The sequence below is a fragment of the Lithobates pipiens genome, unplaced genomic scaffold (assembly GCF_037356315.1).
Source record: "Lithobates pipiens isolate NorthernLeopardFrog02 unplaced genomic scaffold, aLitPip1_a1.2 Scaffold_18, whole genome shotgun sequence".
Taxonomy (NCBI): domain Eukaryota; kingdom Metazoa; phylum Chordata; class Amphibia; order Anura; family Ranidae; genus Lithobates; species Lithobates pipiens.
Genome location: NW_027507758.1, coordinates 435,366,838 through 435,384,324, shown reverse-complemented (window position 1 = coordinate 435,384,324; position 17,487 = coordinate 435,366,838). Strand labels below are relative to the sequence as shown.

The 17,487-nt window shown below is 42.2% G+C and overlaps 2 protein-coding genes across 2 annotated transcripts in view; one reads left to right on the top strand and one right to left on the bottom strand.

Annotated features, from left to right (window-relative positions):
* Positions 1–4,514, bottom strand: part of SLC33A1 (solute carrier family 33 member 1) — a 45,993-nt gene extending 41,479 nt beyond the window's left edge. Inside the window, exon 1 of the mRNA XM_077488111.1 lies at positions 4,183–4,514. The gene's annotated coding sequence lies outside the window, so the exon portion shown is untranslated. The remainder of the gene's footprint in view (positions 1–4,182) is intronic.
* A 74-nt stretch (positions 4,515–4,588) lies between these two features.
* Positions 4,589–17,487, top strand: part of GMPS (guanine monophosphate synthase) — a 65,745-nt gene continuing 52,846 nt past the window's right edge. Inside the window, exon 1 of the mRNA XM_077488109.1 lies at positions 4,589–4,752. Within this exon, the coding sequence (XP_077344235.1) occupies positions 4,726–4,752 (27 nt within the window). The 5' untranslated portion in view covers positions 4,589–4,725. The remainder of the gene's footprint in view (positions 4,753–17,487) is intronic.

The window sequence follows — 17,487 nt, the reverse complement described above, 5'->3', positions numbered from 1 at the left end:
ATGGACACAGACAGCGTGGCCCCGCTCCCAATCCCCTCATCACAGGAGTTGATTGACAGCAGCAGGATCCAAGGGCTCCTGTTGCTGCCTCTTTGTCCACTGAGCAGAGAGAGACGCTGCTCTTGGACACAGCACTGGATCAAGGTCGGGCTGAAGTATTTAGGGGGGGGGCTGGGGGGTATCCTGATCACAGAAGGTTTTTACCCGAAGACTACTTTCATGCTACTCCATACATCACTGATTTTCTGGTGCATTTTGCACTTGTGAAAAAAGGACATGCGACACAAAAAACGTACCAAAAACACAACCAGGCGTGCGTTTTTCCTACATTTTACATTTATTTCAATGGGGAGAATTGTTTTTGGCTCATTTTTTTACCGCACTGAACATGCACAAAAAAAAAAAAAAAATGTAGAAAGCAGGTTTGAAAACCACAACGAACCCACAACTGACCAGTGTGAAGCGTTCCACAGGATTTAATGGTCAAGTTTCTTACTTCTGCTTTTTTTTTTTTTTTTTTAACGCAAAAATGAAAGAAAAACTGATCAGTGTGAAAGCAGCCTAATGCAGAGGAAAAACCTTAAAGTATACAGGGGGAAAACCTGTAATGGGAGGGTTTTCCCCAGGAAAAACCTTAAAGTATACCTAAAGGCAAAACTTTTTTTTTTTAGTTTTGGTGGGGGGGGAGACGGATTAGAAGACCTGTCAGTTTTTATTGCTGTTTGTGCCCCCATTAAGGAGATGCATCCCCCTCTTTTTGTCTTGTTTACCATCATCATTGAAGGTTAACGTAAAAGAAAATTCCAAACTTTGTGTTGTCCCCAGAAAGGTAATAGAAGGGAAATCCTCCAAAGGGGACACTAGTTCTGCTGACCTGGGGGTCCCCAAAGAAGTCCCTTAATTTGCGGGGATTTCCTCTCACTTCCTGTTTGGATAATAGACAGGAAATGAAGGAAAATCTCTCTAATTGGAAACAGATGGCGTAAAAAAAAAAAAAAAAAAATCTGATAGGGGTTATAACCCTCCCTAAAGCCTCGTACAAACGGATTGTTGGCATGGGATTGTTTGTTGACAGACTGTTGTCCTAAAATCTGACCGTTAGTACGCTACTTCTGACAATTGCTGTCCAATTTTCGGCCAACAAACATTGGATGGCAGGCTAGTAAATTGTCGGCGGACAACGGTCTGATTTTCATGTGGAAGAAGGTGCTCTGATCAAACGAGACCAAAATTTTACTTTTTGGCCTAAACGCAAAACACTATGTGGTGGAAAACTAACACTGCAGATCACCCTGAACACATCATCCCCAATGTGAAACATGGTGGTGGCGGCATTACGTTGTGGGGATGCTTTTCTTTAGCAGGGACAGGGAAGCTGATCAGAGTTGATGAGAAGATGGATGGAGCCAAATATAGGCCAATCTTAGCAAGAAAACCTGTAAAGCTTCCTACACACAATCGGATTGTTCGCCAACAAAACCGTGGAATTTTGTCCGAAGGGCGTTGGCCCTTCTTGCATACACACGGCCAAAACAATTGTTGGCCAACAATTATGAACGTAGTGACGTACTACATGGTTTTTCAGCTCTTTAGCGCCACCTTTTGGGCTCCTTCTGACAATTTTGTGTTAGTAGAAGTTTTGTGAGTGTTGATTTGCGCTTTTCTTTTCACGTTTTTTATTTAGCGATTTTCATTTCGTGCTTTTCAGTTAGTTTCTGAACGGCCGTTCGTCAACCAGACATGTTGCCGAATCAGAGGAGAGAACGTGTTATTTATTATTGGCCTTGGAGTTATTGCTTTGACATTATTATTTTGGTTGAATAAATGATTTGATTTGGTAAAATTTCTATATTTTTGGATGCATAGAATGCACTTTTTGGTTAAGTTCTATTGGCAGATAGCATGTCTAATTTTATTTGTTTTTTTTTTTTAATGCATAATAAAAAAAATTGTGTGGAATAATACATGACTATGTGTTTTACTTCAAATTACATTTGGGAGTAGGCAGGTACATTTTAAAAATACAATGTAAAATTAACAAGGGACACCAACATAGTTGTATCTTTGATTTTAAAAACTACGGGATAATGGTGTTGTGGTAACTTGCCAAAATAAAAAAAACAAAAAAAAACAACTCATAATATTATTATTGAAATCACTAGAAAAAAAAAGCCTTTGAAAATGTGTTTGCAATAACTCCATCAGTATCACCAGCAAAGCGGCTTCATTATTATCCCATTAAAGAAGAAGAGCTGCATTTCGAGATTTCATAATTTGCCACGTCACGAATGTTAATTCTCCATTTTGGATGCTAGTTTACAAGACCAACAGCTTCTTGCTTGTCCTTGCTTCTGAGCATGTATGTTTGTACTTTGGACTTTTGTCCATCGGACTTGTGTACACATGCTCGGAAAGTCCGACAACACACATGGAGCGTACACATGGTCGGATTTACTGCCAACAGCCTGTCATCGAACATTTCCCGTCATCAAGTCTGATAGTGTGTATGTGGCTTTAGAGTCTGCAAAGGACTTGAGATGGGGGGGGGGGGGGGTTAACCTTCCAGCAAGACAACAACCCTAAAAATACATCCACAGCTACAATGAAATGGTTTAGCTATTCACATGTTAGAATGGCCCAGTGGCCGGAAAGCTGACACTCCGCAGCGCTAATCACAAGTAGTGAGACATTTCCCGATCTGTGCAGCTGTGGATCAGGAAATGTCTCACTGCCTGTGATTAGCTCTACGACGGAGTGTAAGCTTCCTGACCAGCACAGGTACGTGTCGTTGCAAACAAGCCTGAGCTCATCCTTAAACCTAAACCGTACTGGATTAGGAGATATTCACTGTACCTACAGGTAAGCCTCATTAAAAGTGGTTGTAAACCCTTACAAACCACTTTGACCTACAGGTAAGCCTAGATTAAGGTTTACCTGTAGGTCCAACAAATATCTCCTAAACCTACACGGTTTAGGAGATATTTGCCAAAAGACAGGCACCGCTGCCTACGGCGCATGCACCGTAGACAGCGGCGCGCAGGCGCACTGAGCTTGCCTCCGTTAATGGCGATATGCTGCAAGTGGCGGCTCCCGTGCGCATGCGCGGGAGTGAGGTCATCGCGGGTCCGTCGAATGACAGAGCCGGAGCAGCGAGACCCACCAAGAAGATGGAGGCTCCGTACACAAGGGGACAGCGGTGACTTCGCTGGCTCCTGTGTCAGGTAAGTGACAAATAATGGACTACTATGTGATGCATAGTAGTCCGTTATGCTTTAATTTTGCAGGGAATCAAAGAGGAAGTAAACCCATCAGGGTGTACTTCCTCTTTAAACGCTTACCTGTAGCTATAACTGTAAACACAGGGTTTACTTCTACTTTAAAAAAAGTACAGGGATGCACTGAACACCAATGGCAGCGAAGGTATCCAATACGCCCCCTCACCAACAATACAAACAAATGACAACCACCCCAAAACTAAGTTCACTATATGGTCCACTAATATATGTGTTGACAAGAAGCATGCTGACAGGAGGAGAAAGGAGAAGTGATATATAGATGAGGTCATCACTGCCCTGCTTCTTCTTTCACTATCCCCAGGGTGACCTGGGCTCAGAGGAATGATGCTGGTCAGCAGATTGAGGATATCTAATTGTAAAAATTAAAGTACTGCAGGGGGGAGCTCTAGATTAGATTAAAGGTGAACATTGCAGCAAAAGCCGATTACCAATGGGCTATTCAATTATGTTTTCCCTTGTTAATTTGGGCTTTTAGTACATGTGAAAGGTAACATTACCATGATATTATTGTGGTTGGATTCTCTGCTTTACTGAGATCATAATTTTATCATAATCTCCAAAGTCAGTAGATGAATGCAGATCTTCTCCCAGACTCCAGCTCTATACTAGAATAGATTGTATTATTGTAAATCATCATCTTCTATCCTGAGGCCTCCAGAGCCTGGAATGGGCTCCATATGGGGATGTCCGTTGTTATGGTGGCCTGAGAAGGAAGAGATCCCTCCAGGTAGGGCAGTATTGAGTGTGTGCCGGGTGCTGTGTGTCCCCAATGGGTTGTATGGATAGAAAACTTCTCTCCTTCCACTTGCTGCCCTATGCTATGACTCCAGAGCGGTACACAAAGAAGATAAGTGAGACAAGTGAACTCCCCACCATTGTATCTTACCTCTCTCAGTGACAGCTCAGCACTCCCATCTTTTGCCGGCCATCCTTACAAACATTGTCCGTCCTGGAACTCTTTCCTCGCCCTGTGACTGCTCCGGAACCAATGTTTCATACACTTGTTGACGGGAACGCATTTAGCAATGAACTGCTCCGTTCAGGAACGTGTGCTACGTAGCTAAACTTACTTGAAGTCATATTTCTCGAGGGCAAAATGCCACTTTCACAACGTACAAGCCACGTTTATCGTAAAGATTACTCTGACTAAAGTGCTGTAAGGGTGTTATTGGCTATATGGGTCAGTAGGGGGCTTTTATTTCTAGGTATCATAGGGTTTACAAAATTAAACTGTGTGGTCACTCCCAAAAATAAGATGGCGAACAGAACGTCAGCAATCCCAGCCTGAAGCTCGAGGGCACCACCTAGCGGCGCCTGAGCGGGAGTAGGCGGGGAGACTGCGGAGCGCACACTCGCTGCCACCATTCTATCAGAAGCCGCGCTCTCACATTGCTATCCGCGCAACTAGCCGCTCAGCCCGCGGCCACCCATGGCTCTGTGTAATGGAGAATCCAAGGTCAGTGTATGGGGCGGGGGAAGGAGGCCTGGTCGGAGCGGGCGGTCGGGGGAGCTCAAGGCGAGGCCTGTGTGGTGGTGACAGTCCAGGGGGAGAGTGGAGACCCCTCGTTCTGCCTGCGCCCCTTTCAGGGGAATACAGCGCCCTCTTTTTGTTCTTCATCCCCTCCATTGTACACAGAGGCGTCCTCACAGCCTTCCCTGTACTCAGCCATTCCCGACCGGACCCCACTGCACCCCTCTGTTTACATGTGACGTCATGGGGGGTACTCCTCCTGGCGGATCGGGGGACACACTGCACCTCTCTGTGTGAGTGCGGGCTTCACTGACACACGTGGGGAGCACATGAGAGCAACACTCACCCAATGTACATAATCGTATCATATATCACAGCACTCACCCACTGTACATAATCATATATATCACAGCACTCACCCACTGTACATCATCTTATCATATCTATACATCATCATATATATCACAGGACTCACCCACTGTACATCATCTTATATCTATACATCATATATCACAGCACTCACCCACTGTACATCATCATCATATCTATACATCACTATATATATAACAGCACTCACCCAATGTACAACATTGTATATCTCTTCATCATCATATATCACAGCATGCACCCACTGTACATCATATATATCACAGCACTGTACATCATCATATATCTATACATCATCATACATATCACAGCACTCACCCACTGTACATCATCGTATCTATACATCGTCATATTTATACATCACAGCACTCACCCACTGTACATTGTTTTATTATATATAATAACAGCACTGACCCAGTGTACATTATCATATCTATCAGAGCACTGACCCAGTGTGCATCATCATCATCATCATATATATCAGAGCACTGACCCAGTGTACATCATTATCATGTACACTGGGTCAGTGCTGTGATAGATTATATTGTACACTGGGGGTGTGTGTATGTATGTATGCCCTTGAAATTTTTTGCACAAATACAGCCTAACATTAAAAGTTTCAACGACCACCATTTTGAATCTTTAGGGTGTCCGCTAAAACAATATCTATAATGTTTGAGGTACATGTAAGCAAGAAGTGTCAGAATTGGCCTGGGTGGCAAGGGGTTAATTACCATAATTAGTATACAAATAATTTATTGTTTTTAAGGTAATTTATTATATTTTCCAAATCTGTACTCCAAACAGGTGGCTAAACGGACAAATTTATGAAGTTTGAAGTCATAACTTCCAACCAGTAATTTCATAGTAAATAGATAAGTAATAAATAATTTCCTAACATGGCATAATTATGATTTAGCTTGAATATAACATTACTTTTTCAGCAGCAGCAGATTCTCATTCTCCCTCTTAATTGTGTGAGAAAAACATGGGATTATGGGTAAATCTTATACCCATAAACCCATGTATTTCCTTGTAGTTAAGAGGGCTGGGAGGGAGCATTTGTCTTTGACACATTCCCCTTCTATGACACTGCAGCAAGAGATGTGCCTCCACTGTAGCATTTTCATTGGACAGTTGGGGCCAATGGTACGTTACCTTTTGATCCAAGCTGTCCATTGAGCTCAGTGCTTCAAGAAGTGTATGTAGCTTCTGAAAGGCTGCACTAGAAGCCTCATATCTCTAGAACAATAGGAGCCCCACATTTTTACCAGCGGTGGGGTAAAATGCGGTCTGTGACCTCAGCTTGTTTAGCTATGACCACCAAAGCTTGTGTGGTGTTTTTTTTTTTTGTTTTGTTTCCCCCCGTTGATGGCAGGAGAGGCTCTGCTTCCCCTGCCTGCATGTCCCTGTATCACAGGTCATCATAATATATCACAGCATTGATCCAGTGTACATCAGCCAGCATATCACAGTGTATATCACAGCTAATCATCATATATCACCTTTCATCAGCATCATATCACAGCACTGTGATATATCGCCTAGTGTACATCACCCTTCATCATCATCTCATATCACACTACACAGCACTGACCCAGTGTATATTATAGATCATTATCATATCCTATCGCAGATCGTTATCAAATCATATATCACACCAGTGTACATTACCTCTCGACATATCATGGCACTGACACATGGAAAGAGATTTACTAATACTGGACTACTCAGAATCTGGTGCAGCTGTGCATGGTAGCCAATCATCTTCTAACTTCAGCTTGTTCAATTAAGCTTTGACAATGAAAGCTGATTGGTTTCTATACAGAACTGCACCAGATTTTGCACTCTCCAGTTTTAGACCAGCTTCACACTGGGGCGGTTTTCAGGCACTTTAGCACTAGAAATAGCCTCTGCTAAGCACCTGAAAATCGCCTCCTATTATTTCCAGTGAATCTTCACACTAGGGCTGTGCATTTGTGGGACGTTCCAAAAAGTCCTGCAAGCAGCATCTTTGGGGTGGTTTGGGAGTGCTGTATTTAGATCTCCCAAAATGCCCTGTCCATTGGAATGAATGGGCAGTGCTTTCAAAGCACAGCAAAACTAGAGTTAAAACCCCCCGGCTAGCGCCCGAAAGGGCCGCTTAAACAAGCAGCGCTTTAGCGCTAACGGCCGGCGCTTTCAGTGTGAAAGCAGCCTTAGTAAATCAACCCCTGTGTGTACTTCTCTCTTCAAACACCAGATCTCACATGTGGAAACATGTGCAGGCAGAGTGCATATGGATCTTCTCTCCCCAGGACATCTGGGGGAGGAGAGCAGATTATAGATATAATCCACATGTGTACACTTCTCCATATAAACATCAAGTCACAACAAATGTATTACTCTAACTGCATTTGGGAAATGGGTCCATGTGGTCTGATCTTTGGCTGCATGGGTTCACGGATCTGCCGGCATTTGTAATTAAAGTGATTGTAACCGATCACCTTATAAAACAGTCCATTCAGTTTAAAATAGAAATGAAAGGCAAAACATTTCTGTATGGGGGGTGTAGAGCTGCACAATTATTAAGAATCGTTATCACAATTTTGACTAAAATGTTTCACAATTCTTTCTATGCAAAGAATTCTCTCTGCTCTTCTAAAGCCACAGCCCTCCAAAAGGAGGATAAAAACCGGGCAGTCTGCCAAGAATCACAACATTCTTTTATCAGTTGAACTTAAGTATAAACATTGTAACAATTTGTCAATGGAATAGACTGTGTGTAAGTGAAAAAAGTTTAACCATTTAAACACTAAACCTTTTTCTACCATTTGCTAGTTTCAAGTAAAAAAAATATTTTTTTTGCTAGAAAATTACTTAGAACCCCCCAAACATTATTTTTTAGGAGACACCCTAGAGCAGGGGTGCCCAACCAATGGCCCGCCGGGGCCCTCTGATGTGGCCCATGACCTCCTGCTCTGGGATAGAATAGAATGAATACTGTTATTACAGGTCAGTTTATTACTAAAATCACAGTTTATATATGGCCATATCTTTTCTGCAGTTGTTACTGGACTGTTTTCAAACTGATCCGCAGGTGCAGAGAAGTTTACCTGTGGGTTACCTGCACTGAGCCATAGACTTCTATTATTACCTGCGAGTTTGGTGAGCTTTCTGAAAGTGCACCAAACCTACAGAATATAATAGAAGTCTATTGCAAACTGCAGGAAAGCGAAAGGCAAACTGCGTTGCACACGTGGTGTGGGTAAACCACAGTGTATCAGTGTGAAAGCAGCCTTGGACCCCTTTCACACGGTCAGTCCAACATTCTGAACAACTGGACCCTCCATTCACCTCTAAGTAGTGGCAGACATAAACCGACTTGTGCTCTACCTCCAATACGATCCACTAAAAAGTATCGTGGGCTGCATCCGTGTCTGCTCTCCAAATGCAGCGTGGACACAGACATGCCATCCACCTGCTCCGCTCATTGTGGCCCACGACCGGTTACCAAGTCACTTAAGTGGCCCTCACTCTTCAAAAGGTTGGGCAACCCTGCCCTAGAGAATAAAATGGTGGTTGTTGCAATATTTTATGTCACACTGTCTTCAAATGCATTTTTTTTAAATTACTTTATCGAATTAAAAAAAAAAACGTAGTTATCCCATTTATTTTTTGTATAATGTGAAAGATTTTATATCGCGAGAATCGTGATCTTTTTATTCTAAGCAAAAAAAATCATGATTCTCATTTTGGGCAGAATCTTCCACCACCACCAGGCAACAATCTACTCACCTGACCAATTTGACTCCCATTACAGATAGTCAAACCCAGCGTAGATACCGATGTAGATATGTCTTCTCATGAAAAAGACTTGTCCCCGGCACATCATGTATTTACAGATTTATGGTTATTGGAGCGCAGTATGAAATTTATTTGATTTTTTTTTTTTTTTTTTTTTAAACACGTTACTAGACTTTTGGTCTCACTATCAGTTGCTCCTCAGAAGTTCACAGCACAATTTTTCTGTGTTATTGGTTCAGTGTGCGCAGCTTGTAACTATTTCCTATAATTTTTCACTGAGCTCCCAGCATAGCTAGAGAACTGACCACAGTGAGCTCTCCTGCTTTAGTGTGGTCAGTTTTTAATAAGAAAGCAGAGAGACTTGCAGGAACATCAGGGATTTCACACAAAGGAAGCAATACAAAGAGAACAAAATACTTTCTCATAAAAGTAATGTTGGATTTGCGTAATCTTTAGGTGGTTAGCATTTCCTCCTGACACCACTAGGGTCATCAGTTTGAATTCCAATCGCGGAACTATCTGCCTGGAGTTCGCATATTTTCCCTGTGCGGGTTTCCTCTGGGGACTCCCACATTTCAAAGACATATTAGTAGGCTAATTGGCTACTGTCTAAATTGGGCCTAGTATGTGTATGTATGAATGTGAGCTAGCCCATTCATGTGACAGGTCAAAGCACATTACAAGTTGCACCCTATTGTTGGCAATGGCACTGATCAGATCTTTGCAGTGACACACTATTTAAAAAAAGTAGTTCCTGCACTGCTTTTGGTGACTTCAGGGTGTGACTTGCATAGACATCTGTGCATGAAGTTTCACAGATGTCAGCCAAATCGCATCTGAAGTTGCACTGACCTGCAGCTTGAAAATTGTGCAATTTTAAAGTGAAGTTGCACAATTTCAAAGCTGCATTCAATGGGAATGAGGGCTTAGGGACCTTAGATTGTAAGCTCCTTGAGAGCAGGGACAGATGTGACTGCATAATATCCGATCAGCCCCTACCCTGTCCATCTTTAGGAAATCTATAAAAGCTCATTTATTGAGGGAAGCCTATCTCACACCCACCTAACTGTCCCCGAGCCACCCCCATCAAATCATTCTCTGCAGCTATTACCTTTCGTAACCACCCACTCCCTCTTCTACAATACAAAGCTTCCTTTACAAAACTTAGGTTAAAGCTGACCATAGATGGATTGAAATTCAGCCAGTTCAGGAGGAACTGGAAAAATGGAAGGCTGTTCCCTGCTGAAGCTATTGTATTCTGACAGCTGACACCGCCCACAAATGTCAGTATGAATGAGTAGTGCCAGAATCTGATTGGGTGCAGTCATTGCCAAAAGAGTTCCACCAGGCTCATTTGTTGTTGCCAGCTTTAGATCGACTTACTAATCTCTAAGTAATTAGCTAATATACAGTCTAATGTACATGGGACAACTGTAATTACTAATTGTACATACAGTAGAAAGAAGGTCTTAAAGTTGGGCCCCAGGCAGACATAAGACAGAAATTAATGCAGCTCTGTTATCATTAATATAAAATAGAACAATTTCCTCAGTGGGACTTTAGAAGGCAGGACCTCCTTGAAAATCAAAATGTATTTGAAAATATATTCATGTTTTTATTAGAAAAGTTAAAAATTTAAGGTTATAACTTTTTTTAAAAGTCAAAATTGGATGCATGAATAGTTTACAGGTGAAATGTCAAAACTAAACACGTGTATACAAAGTAAACACTTGACTCTGTCCTGTCCAGTACAGAACTAGGACAGAGGATGCCCAACGCATTTCAAGATTAGTAACAGTAGAACCTCTTCGTCAAGGGACTAGTGGTTCAATAATTGGTTGTGTACAATTAAATAGATAACAAAAGCAGTAAGCATTCATTATACAGCATACATAGGTAAACTTTATTACAACCAGCAATGCTGGAATTGCAACCAGCAATGCTAATGGAGCTTGCCTTTCTCCTTCCCTTTACCCCTTTACTTAGAACCCCTAAACAAAATATATAATTTTTTATTTTTTTATTTATTCTAACACCCTAGAGAGTAAAATGGTGGTCGTTGCAATACTGTCTGTCACACCGTATTTGCACAGCGGACTTACAAGCGCGCTTATTGCGATTTTTTTTTATTTTTATTTTTTTTACCAAAAATATGTAGAAGAATACGTATCGGCCTAAACTGAGGGAAAAAAATGTTTTTTTATATATTTTTGGGGGATATTTATTATAACAAAAAGTAAAAAATAATGCGTTTTTCAAAATTGTCGCTCTATTTTTGTTTATAGCGCAAAAAATAAAAACCGCAGGGGTGATCAAATACCACCAAAAGAAAGCTCTATTTGTGGGAAAAAAAGGACGTCAATTTTGTTTGGGAGCCACGTCACACGACCGCACAATTGTCAGTTAAAGCGACGCAGTGCCGAATCGCAAAAAGCGGTCTGGTCTTTGACCAGCAAATTGGTCCGGTCTGAAAGTAGTTAATCTAGGCTTACCTGTAGGTCAATGTGGTTGTAAGGGTTTACAACCACTTTAAATGTATGTTCATTTACAGTTTTGCTATCAATCCTTTTAAAGATGTGGTGTCTAAGAATGTTTTTAATATAGTGGCTTTATTCAATTATATACGTTAAATGAAAGCCATGTAAGTAACCTGAATTTGAACTCGTATCAGCCTTTCAGTCCCTGTACAGCAGAGCTGCAGTGTGAGAGGAAGAAGCAGCACAAGGAGCCAATCAGATCATGTTCTAGCAAGAAGTATGCTTATAGGAGAAAGCAGAGAGACAGATCCGTGTGCTGATTTTTCTTTCGCTATCCAATCACAGACTTGGGTTGGTTCCAGAACAACTTGGGCTCAGATGAAGTGGGTTGAATGATGCAAGCCATCAGATGGAGGGCATCTAGCAACAGGTCACAAGTACTGTGAAGGGAGGGTTTACCCTGAAGTTGAATATTGCAGCTAAAACTGGTTTTGTTATATTATCTTTTAATGGGCTTGTCATTTTTTTTATTTTATTGTTTTTGTCTGGATTTTTTCTTTAAAATCATGAACACATACTAATAGTTATTTACCTCCAGCTGATCTTTTACACTATTTGCATAACCTTTAGAAGATCAACGCTTTTCCCTTGAGAAGAGGTTATATAGATTACTGGGTCACTGTGGGCTTTCTGCAGTTTAGTTTGAGCACCTCTGATAAGCAGAACAAAGGTTACAAGGGGACTCCAGTTCCTTATCTTTGACACCAAGGCAGACCGCTCTAAACAGATATGATGGTGGCACAGGACAAGATTCAGACCACATCCTAAACGTCTTGTTTGGAATTGGATTTGGGGCCATTGAGAAATATTTGCATAAAATTCAAACCCAAATCAACCATTGACCAAAGAATAAAACAAAAAATTGACCGTACTGTTAAGTATGCCATCCCTGCTGGTGTTCTGTGGTAAAGTGCCCCCCATCGAATAGTGCCCATGCAGGATGGAGCCCCATTTCAGCTGATTTGCAGATCAGCTGGAGTGATGTGACCAGGGTGCATGTGTACAGTGTAGGAGGCATCCCTCGATGGGAGATACCAATTCACAGCCACAATTGAAACCTATACAAACAGCGGGGGAAGACTGTAGTTCTCACATTCTGCCTCGCTGTTGCGGGGTTGCTTTACGGTGTGCTGATGTTCCGGTTTTGTCCATGTTGCAGGGTGGGTTTGCTGTGTTGAACGGCTGGTTTTGCCTGTGTGAAAGGGCGGGTTACAACACAGACAAAACCAGCTCTTCAACACATCCACTAGCTGCCCTTCAGCAGCAGCAGTGATGCACTATCTGAGAACTACGGTCTCCCCCGCTGTTTGTATAGGTTTAAATTGTGCCTGTGAAATGGTGTCTCCCATCAAGAGATGCCTCCTACGTTGTGCGCATAGCCGCTAGCAAAACTGGCTGGTAAAAGCGGGCATGCTGGTTGTACCCAAGGTGATTATCTTGGTACTATCAGCCTGCCCATACACGGTTCGAATCTCGGCCAGTTTAGCAGAAAGATTTGAACCGTGTATGGTTTGCCTAATGCAGGCCATACATGGTCGAATTTCAAACTAATTTTCTTTTTCAAAATCAGAAATTTTTTTTATAATTTTTTTGTGATCCGATGATGCCACCATTGATTTTCAAGATTCGGCTGACCAAGCCTTCAATTTCACCACATGTTGCTACAGAAAATAATTTTCGTGGCCAGAAATCTTCTTTTCTTTTCTTGCACATGTGCATTTTTTTTCTTATTACATTTCTTGCACGATTCTCCCATCATTGATTAGAAAATCGTTTGTTTTTCCAAAAAATTTCCAACATGTCCGATTCCTCAAATTTGCTGCATGAAAATCGGCTGTTGCTGCAGCCCACTAATGGTAAGAAAATCGTACGAAATTCTTAGATACGATTTTCGAAAGAAAATTCTTTCGAAATTCGATCCGTGTATGGCCGGCATAAGGCTTCATGTACACTGTTGCAGGTAAACGGACGGTTAGGAGCAGTTGGGCATTTTTTCAGCTGCCCCTGAACTCTCCTCTGTTATCTTATCAGTACGTGTACGCAGAGTCCTTTCTAGGCAGTTTTAAGAAGCATTTTTGGAACGCAAAAAAAATGCTTTCAGGACACATATTTAGAGGCATTTGAAATGCCAAATGCCTGTAACAGCGGTAACTCGCATTTAGTTTAAAGGTGTTTTTAATGGAGATATAATTTTGACTAGTTGAAAAAGGGAAAGAAAACGATTTTAAACAGAAACGCAGCAAAACAGGCATTTTTAAACGGTTACTATCCGTCAAGTTAAATCGTTCAGGAGAGGTTTTGAAATGTACCGTGTACATGAAGCCCCATATCTCAGCTTCTTCTTTAACCACTTCGCGCTGGCAGGACGTCCAGGGATGGCCTCGGTTTTCGGTGGTTATATCTGAATGATGCCTGAGGCCACAGACATCATTCAGATATCGGCATTTTAAGCCGGCGATTCCCTGCACCATAAGAACAATCATCGTGGCTGTTCCGCCACTTCATCATTCTTTCGGGCGGTGGGAGGGGGCGTCCGCCCCCTCCTGCCACCGGCCCCTGGATGATACCATAGAGATTTCCGGTGGACCAGATGGTCCCCGGAGTCTCTATGATCGTTCGGAGGCCGGGCGCAATGTTATGACGTCACGCCCGGCCTCTGCATTCAAAATAACGGCGCCAATTTGGGTGGGAAGCCGTGATCCTTTTTTTTTTTTTTTTTTTTTTTTTTTTTTAAGGCTTCCTAGCCTAGAGGTGAGATGTGGGGTCTTATTGACCCCATATCTCACTGTAAATAGGTCCGATCGTGCCATATTCCTATTACAAGGGATGTTTACATTCCTTGTAATAGTGTCAAACTAAAAAAATAAAAGTAAAATTAACAATAAAAAAATTAAAATTAAAGCGCCCCTGTCCCCATGAGCTCCTACGCAGAAGCGAACGCATACGTAAGTCCCGCCCACATCTGAAAACGGTGTGCAAACCACACATGAGGTATCGCCGCGAACATTAGAGCGAGAGCAATAATTCTAGCACTAGACCTCCTCTGTAACGCAAAAGATGTAACCAGTAAAACATTTTTAAAGCGTCGCCTATGGGGAATTTTAAATACCAAAGTTTGGCGCCATTCCACGAGCGCATGCAATTTTGAAGCGTGACATGCTGGGTATATGTTTACTCGGCGTATCTTCATCTATCACATTATGCAAAAAAATTGGGCTAACTTTACTGTTTTTTTTATTTTTTATTTTATTTTTTAAGCATGAAACTGTTTTTTTTTTTCAGAAAAAACGCGGTCGAAAAAATTGCTGCGCAAATACCGTGCGAGATAAAAAGTTGCGACAACCGCCATTGTATTCTCTAGGGTCTTTGCTAAAAAAAAATATATAATGTTTGGGGGTTCTATGTAATTTTCTAGCAAAAAAATGATGAATTTTACATGTAGGAGAGAAATGTCAGAATTGGCCTGGATGCGAAGTGGTTAACCACTTGACCTCCAGGCCATTTCTGAAACTTCTCTGATATGTAAAAATCTGGGTTTTTTTTTTATTTTTATTTTTTTATTTTTTTGCTAGGAAATTACTTTGAACACAGATGTTTTTCAAATGCAATTTTTTTGGGGAAAATTCACTTTTGTGAAATTTAGTTTGAACAAACACAATATCCAATTCTTTGTTAAGATATAAAAAATGGTGTTAGGCTGCATGCGCCCGTGAAATAGCAATAAATTATGGTACATTATATTATCTATAGGCAATGTTTAAATGCCTTTACAGGTTATTTTAGAGTTACATGGGAAGTCTGGGGGTAGAATTTTTTTTTTTTTTTTATTATATCTACAACTTTATTGCTATTACAAGAGATGAACAACATCCCTTACCATGGGCTGTGATAAGTCCTCTCTATAGAAAGATTTGGGGTCTGTGTGTGCAGGGTGGGGGTTCCTTTCACACATGAAACTTCCTCCAGCTGAAAGCTCTACGTTGGTACAGGCAGTAGTATGGAAGAAGAGTTGGCAGCAGCTTGGCATTATGCTCATGATCCACTGCAGTGCTGTGCACTATAGCAGAATTGTGGGCATTTGTTTTTTCTTAAAGAGGAGTTCCACCCAAATATGGAACTTCAGCTTTCAGTTATGGTGACCCCTGGCATGTCATTTTTTTTGGGGGGGGGGGGCAGAGCACGAATACCCTCTTTTTAAAGGCATCTAGCCCCACTTCCTCCCAGGGCTCTGCGGCGCCAGAAAGCAGTTCATCTCTCCCCCTCCCTGCAATCTTCTGGGACATGTCCCAGAAGATTGCCCGGCCAGTCACAGCACGCAGTGTATGCCCGGCCAGTCACAGCCGGGGGTCCACAGTTACAATGTCGGCGCAGCGGAGAGGAGCGGGGCTTTGTTAGCCTGCATCGCTGGACTGTGGGAACAGGTGAGTGATTTATTAAGTCACTTTTTGTAGCTGCTGACCTTTAAATGGATGGAACTCCACTTTAAAGTAGAACTATAGGCAAAACCCTTTTTATTTATTTTTGAGTAAGGGAGGATTCTAACCCCTGTCAGATTAATTTTGCCATCTGTGTTCCTTTGGGGTGATTTCACTTCCTGACAGCCAAACAGTAAGTGAGAGGAAATGCCTGAAAATGAAAGGAAACCCTTGGGGACCCCAGGTAACCAGACCTAGTGTCCCCATTGAAAGATTTCTCTGTTTACTTTTTTGGGGACAACCCACAATTTCGGATTTTCTTTTACTTTAAATGACCATGGTATTTTTTTTTTTTTTACTACGAGTTTTAATTGCTTATTGTTTTAATAAAGAAAAAAAAAAAGTAGGAAACAATTAAATGGGGGAGAATAGCGAGTTCATTAAGGCTGATAAGAGTAAAGGGTTAGACAGGAATATTTGTTCATCCCTTTGATCTGCATATAAAGAAACAGAAATATACCAAAAGATACAATGTTTATTTTTATTGTAGCGTTTCAGCGGCTGAGCAATGTTGTTAACCACTTCAATACAGGGCACTTAAACACCTTCCTGCCCAGACCAATTTTGAGCTTCCAGCGCTGTCGCACTTTGAATGACAATTGCGCGGTCATGCTTCACTGTACCCAAATGAAATTTTTATAATTTTTTTCCCACAAATAGAGCTTTCTTTTGGTGGTATTTGATCACCTCTACGGTTTTTATTTTTTGCGCTACAAATAAAAAAATACCGAAAATTTTGAAAAAAAAAATGTTTTTTTTTGTTTCAGTTTCAAAACTTTGTAAATAAGTACGTTTTCTCCTTCACTGATGGGCACTGATGGGCACTGATAAGGTGGCACTGATGGGCACCAATGAAGTGGCACCAATGAAGTGGCACGGATGGGCGACACGGACGGACACTGATAGGTGGCACAAATTGGCACTGATAGCTGGCACGGATGGGCGGCACGGATGGGCATGGATGGGCGGCACGGATGGGCATGGATAGGCGGCACAGGTGGGCATGGATAGGCGGCACAGGTGGGCATGGATAGGCGGCACAGGTGGGCATGGATAGGCGGCACAGGTGGGCACGGATAGGCGGCACAGGTGGGCACGGATAGGCGGCACAGGTGGGCACTCATAGGCGGCATCGGTGTTATAGTAATGGATGCCAATCAGTGCCAAACAATAATGCATGCCAATCAGTGATGCCCATTGTGGCCACTGATTGGCATCCATTATGGGCACTGATTGGCACCCATTGTGCTGACTGGCACCCTGGTGGTCTAGGGAGGATTATGGATTTTTATTACCTTTTCCCTGGTGGTCTAGTGGTGTCCCTGGTGGTCCAGTGTGGGCATCCTCGGGGGGGCTGTGCTGATAATCGATCAGCACAGACCCCCCCTGTCAGAGGAGCAGCCGATCGGCTCTCCTCTACTCGCGTCTGACAGACGCGAGTGAGGGAAAGCCGATCACCGGCTCTTCCCATTTACACTGTGATCAGCCGTGATTGGACACGGCTGATCACATGGTAAAGAGTCTCCGTCGGAGAC